At 47.3% G+C, this 5677-nt stretch overlaps 1 protein-coding gene across 1 annotated transcript in view; it reads right to left on the bottom strand.

Moving 5' to 3' along the window:
* Glb1 (galactosidase beta 1) overlaps positions 1-5677 on the bottom strand; it is a 73323-nt gene that overhangs the window by 49930 nt on the left and 17716 nt on the right. The window contains exons 3-5 of the mRNA XM_021206293.1: positions 3921-4071; positions 2673-2733; positions 595-689 (exon numbers count right to left, since the gene is read on the bottom strand). Coding sequence (XP_021061952.1) covers positions 595-689; positions 2673-2733; positions 3921-4071 — 307 coding nt within the window. The remainder of the gene's footprint in view (positions 1-594; positions 690-2672; positions 2734-3920; positions 4072-5677) is intronic.

The raw sequence follows: 5677 nt of genomic DNA, 5'->3' as shown, positions 1-5677 counted from the left end.
ATGAATTTAAGAATTGCCCTTTCCCTGTCTCGAAAAAACTAAAAAAAAAAAAAAAAAAAAGTAAAGATTGTTTTTCTAGTTCTAATTCTGTCCTGGAATTTGGAATTTTTTGGGTTCAGTGGTGGCTAAGGACATAAAATGTATATGATTCTGGACATGGATCCTGGGCTGTGGGTGTAGCTCAGCTGGTAGACTGACCGTGTGCTCAAGGTCTTAGGTCTGACCCTCAGCAGCACGTAAGACAGGTGTGTGGTGCACCCTGTCATGTCGACACTGTAGAGGTAAGACGGAAGGGGCCAAAGTTCCAAGTCATCCTCAGGTACGGAGTTTGCCATCAGTCTGAGGTACATGAGACCCAAACTGGATGAGGAAGAGCGACAAATAGAGAGACAGCGAGACAGAGAGAGACAGACAGACAGGGGGCAGGGGAAGAGAAGAGAAAGAAGGCAGGTTAACCCTTTCCTCAGACTCAGTTACAATAAAAGTGTCATGTTTAGTATTGCAGCCAGGTGTCAGTTGTCATTTACATAACGTTGATGGACGGTTGCGAGCCCTTCTCTCCCTCCTTCCACACACAGGCTCAGCTCCAGGTACCTGCACGGTTATAATCGGTCCTCCGTTCTGGTAGAGCAGGGGCTTCATCTTGGGCAGAAGGACTGCCAGCCATTTATCCACAGCTACAAGGTAATCTGCAAAACAGGAAGGTGTGGCAACTGTCACAAGCCTTTGCCAACTAGCTTATCGTAGTGTGTGTGTGTGTGTGTGTGTGTGTGTGTACGTGTGTGTGCGCGCCTGTGTGTGCAAGTGGGGAGGGGTGGTAGTGTACATGAGCACAAGCCCCACAGTGGGTTCCAGGGATCAAATTCAAGTCAGCTGAGCTAGGCAGCCTCATACTGTCAAAGCCAGGAGACTCCGACACAGCCTGTCCCAGGATACACTGCCCTCAGTTATCTTCCAAAATGAGGCAGCTGAAGTCTGCTGAACACAGTCCCTTAAGCTTAGTTGTCCTGACATCTGAGTACCACTGGCAACTTACCCTGCTATGGGGCTTGGAGTCAGAAGCACAGGCAGCCAGGCACTGTGGGATAGGCACAGAGAGGTGCTGAATACTGAGTCCCCCTCCCAAACACAGAGGGCATTTTTTTCTTCTAAAATTAAGTTAGCTGGGTAGAGAATGTGGCTCAGTTGGTAGCGTACCTACCTAGCGTGCACCAGGCCCTGCTGCTTGATCCCCAGCGCTAGGCGTGGAAGCGCACACCTATAATCCCCACGCTTGTGGAGGCAGGAGGATCATAACATCAGGATTATCTACAGCAATATAAAGTGGAAAGTGGAATTCCCAGCACCCACATGTTGCCTCATAGCTGTGTTTAACTCCAGTTCCATCTAACACCCTCTTCTGAATTCTGTGGGCATCAAGCAAGCAGGCATGTGATGTAAATGACATGCATTATAGTCATTGAAAAGGCATGGAGGTGTATGCTCCCAGTACTGGGGAGGCAGAGGCAGGAGATCTTTGAGGTCATGGCTAGCCTGATCTAAACAGAGTGAGTCCCAGAACATCCAGGGCTACACAGAGAAATCTTATTTCCAAAACAAAACAAAAGATATAACTTAAAGGTTGAAGGCTAGACTCACACTTGATCTGTAGCTGAGAAAGACCTTGAAACTCTGACCCTTCTGCCTCCACTTTCCAAGTGTGAAGGTTACAGGTGTGTGTCTCCATACCCACACCAAATTAACATCTAATAAACCATATGTTTACAACCTCAAAGGAGACTGACAAAAACAGGTGCTTCATTCAGCTGTCAGGAGAGATGGCTCAGGGGTTAAGAACCCAGAGGACCTGGGTTCAATTCCCAGAACCCACATGGCAGCTCACAACTGTCTGCAACTCCAGTTCCAGGGGACCTGTCACACTCACACAGACACGCAAGCAGGCAAAACATCCAATGCACATAAAAATAAATAAGTCTTTTTAAAAAATGGTTAGAAAGATTCAGGAGACAACACATGTGAAAACAGCAATAATAAAGAGTGCAGGTTCACATGCAGGCACACACACATGTGCACACATTCAAACACACAGGCACACACACACGCACACACAAACACATGGGCGCACACACACACTACACATGCACACACAAACACATGGGCACACTCAGGCACACTCACACAAACACACACACACACATTCGTGAAAACAGAGGTGCAACTGAATGATTGTTTAAGGTCTTACAGCTAAAATAATGTCTCATGTTCTGAAAAGATAAGACAAAAAGCTGTCACTGACAAATAAATCTGAAAATGAAAAAAAAAAAAAAAAAGCAGAAGACATACAGCTACCAAGAAAACTAGTGACATCATCCCAGAAGCAACCCTGCCATTTTGACTAGCTGGCTGCGTAATATGCTAAGTGTGTAGGAAGAAAATACAAGTGCTGAACCCAGTTGGTTAACCACCAACCAGGTTGCAAACTCAAAAAGCGACCCACTTATCATCGGTGAGATCTGTTCAAGTCTGCAAAGGAAGCTGTGTCTCCTACATACTGGCTGTCCAGTGAAATGAGACTTCCACCCTACGGAAGGTACCCGTGCAGAGGAAGTCCCCCTTCAAATGCCTGGTGCTTCTGATATAAAGTATCCAGTCTCTGGGCAACCGTAACTCACCTGGGTCAGAAGACCGAAGAATGATAGATTGTTTCTCTAGCAGCCAAGCAGGTAAGCCCCCCTATGAGAGAGAAAAAAATAAAAAGCCATTTGTCTGTCACTTGATGAGAGATTGCTGTCAGCAGGGTGGGAAATGACAGAGGGAAAAATGACCCGGGTTTCTGGGAAACCACAATATAGAGAAATTAGGACCTCTCTATTAAACATGTTCTGAGAATCAAGACACCATCCCCGCTTTGTTTTGAGCTAAGTCTAAAACTGGACTCCCCCCACCCTCCTAGGGAACCTGCTGGTCTCAGAGGTTTGACCCTCCTGCCTGTGCCTCTCAAGTGCTTGGATTACAGACATCACTGCGCTCAGTAAAATCCTCCCTTTTCTTTCTCTTTAAATATTTATTTATTTACCTTGTGTGTGTGTTTGTGGGGGGGGGTGTTTTGCCTGTATGTATGTATGTGCACTGTGTGCATGCAGTACCCTCAATGGCCAGAAGAGGGCGCCAGACTCCCCCTAAAGCTGAAGTTACACAGGTTGTGAGCCACCATCCAGGTGCTGTGATTGGAACCCAGGTCCTTTGGAAGAGCAGCCAGCGCTCTTAACCGCTGAGTCATCTCTCCAGCTGCTTTCTTTCTCTCCCTCCTTTTCTTTCCTTCTCTCTTTATACTTTAGTTTTACTTGCTGTTGTTTTTACAGCCCTGGAACTGACATGCTAGCAAGGGCCCTACTACGTGGCTACATCTCCCCCCCACCACCAAAATTATTTATTTTATATCTATGAGCACACTGCAGACTTTCACTTTCTTCAGACACACCAGAAGACGGCATCGGATCCCATGACAGATGGTTGTGAGCCACCATGTGGTTGCTGGGAATTGAACTCAGGACCTCTGGAAGAGCAGCCAGTGCTCTTAACCACTGAGCCATCTCTCCAGGCCCCAGAGCTCTTTTTATGCACACAGCTTCTCTTAATTTTATAACTAATTCATGAGGGAAAGAAAGCAGAGCACACTCCATGTCTGTGACAGAGGAAGCCATAATGAAGTCCCCATATTCTGCCTCCCGCCTGCTCCTCGCTGCCTGGCACCTCGCTGAAGGAATAAACACTGGTGGGTCACAGCACTCCTCGCTCCTGACTCTTAGATCGCTTTAATCCCCTTTGCCCAGAGCCCCACCCCCATCCCCACCCCCTGGGCCTCTCCTGCCCTTACTCAAGCCCACCAGGCAGGCAGGGCCCTGTGCCTGGAAGCTCACCATGTCCCACTCTGCACAGATGTAGGGCCCGGGCCTCAGGATCACCAGGAGTCCCAGCTCATGAGCCAGATGAATGAAGTGCTCCACATCACGGTCCCCAGAAAACTCATATTGTCCTGGCTGGGGTTCATGGAAGTTCCAGGGCACGTACCTGTGAAGACACACTCGGCTGAAACCCTCCCTTTCCTGAACGGGAAGGAAGAGAAGGGGGCCCAGGCTCTGGGAGCGTTTGACACCTCGGGCCTAAGAGTGGAACGAATGCTAAGGCATGGTAGGTAAGGGGGTGCCAAGCCTGACCCCAGGAGTTCAATCCCACATGGTGTAGGCAGAGAGCTAGCTTCTACACATTGGCCTGTGTCCTGTCTTCCATACACACACAGCAGCATACTTACACACACACACACACACACACACACACACACACACACACACACACACGGTGGTGGGCAAGGTGTAATAAAGAAACCCCTTATAGAAGGAGTGGGATTATTAAGAACTAATACCCAGTTTATTGCAATACTACACTGAAGTGGCAGATTGCCTCCGATCCTGGAAGCTAAGCACAGCCAGGTCGGGCGAGTACTGGGATGGGAGTCACAGAGCTTGGCATGAATCAGGAGTCCGAGGCATGCCCTCTCTATGACACGCTGGAGATGATCCAGCAGGGCCACTCAGGACCTCGTTCATTCTCTCTCTTGCTTCCTGACTGATGGGAAGATGGTGTAAACAGAGATGAACCTGTGGTTTTTTTTGTTTGTTTAGTTTTGTTTGTGGTCTGGCAGGATTACAGGTGATGATCTTCATCCACAGAACTGCTCTGAGGACATGAATGGTATTTATCAGCTTTATCCGCCCAGGCAGATTTATTTCAGAGAGCTTCGTGGTCAGTTCTGCACACTTCTCTGCATCAACTCTCCTTTGGCGTCAGTTTATACCTGGCTCGTTTGAAACGCTGAGAATCGGACACAGCCTTGAGTGTGCCCAACACCCACTCTAACATGGAACCCCAAACCAGGCCTCGATGAGAACAATCTATAGAAACTGTGACAGAAAAAAATATATATCGTCCAGCACACCGAAAGCTTTAACAAGAAAAATAAATGCGCGAATTCTAATTATCGTGCTAAAGTAACATGAGATATGTATTTTAAAAAATAAAGGTGGTGCATGCCTTTAATCCCAGCACTAGGGAGGCAGAGGCAGGTGGATTTCTGAGTTCGAGGACAGCCTGGTCTACAGAGTGAGTTCGAGAACAGCCAGGGCTACACAGAGAAACCCTGTCTTGGAAAAATATAAAATTAAAAATAAATAAATAAATAAAAATAAAGGTTGAGCAGAACACAGTGGCACTTGGGAAGTGGAGGCAGAAGGGTAAGAGTTAAATGGCCAGCCTGGGGTCACAATAAATTTGAGGGTAGCCTGGGCTACATGAGACTCTACTTGAAAAATAAATAAAGAAATAGCTGGCACAGCACCATTTACCTTTAATCCCAGCACCCAGGAGGCACAGGAAGGTGGATCTCCAAGTTCAAGACCAGACTGGTCTACACAGAGAGTTCCAGGACAGCCAGGGTACACAGAGAAATAAACACTTTAATAAAAGTAATCCAGGCATGGTGCTTACCTATTATATAATCTTAGCACTCAAGAGGCTAAGGCAAGACTGTGAGTTCTAGATTAGCTTGAGCTACATAGAGAGATAGAGAGAGATCCTATCTTTAAAAGGAGCAGTGTGTGTGTGTGTGTGTGTGTGTGTG

This window comes from Mus pahari, chromosome 10 (assembly GCF_900095145.1).
Source record: "Mus pahari chromosome 10, PAHARI_EIJ_v1.1, whole genome shotgun sequence".
Taxonomy (NCBI): Eukaryota; Metazoa; Chordata; class Mammalia; order Rodentia; family Muridae; genus Mus; species Mus pahari.
The sequence above is the reverse complement of the archived record's forward strand: the minus strand, read 5'-3'. Positions and strand labels throughout refer to the sequence as shown.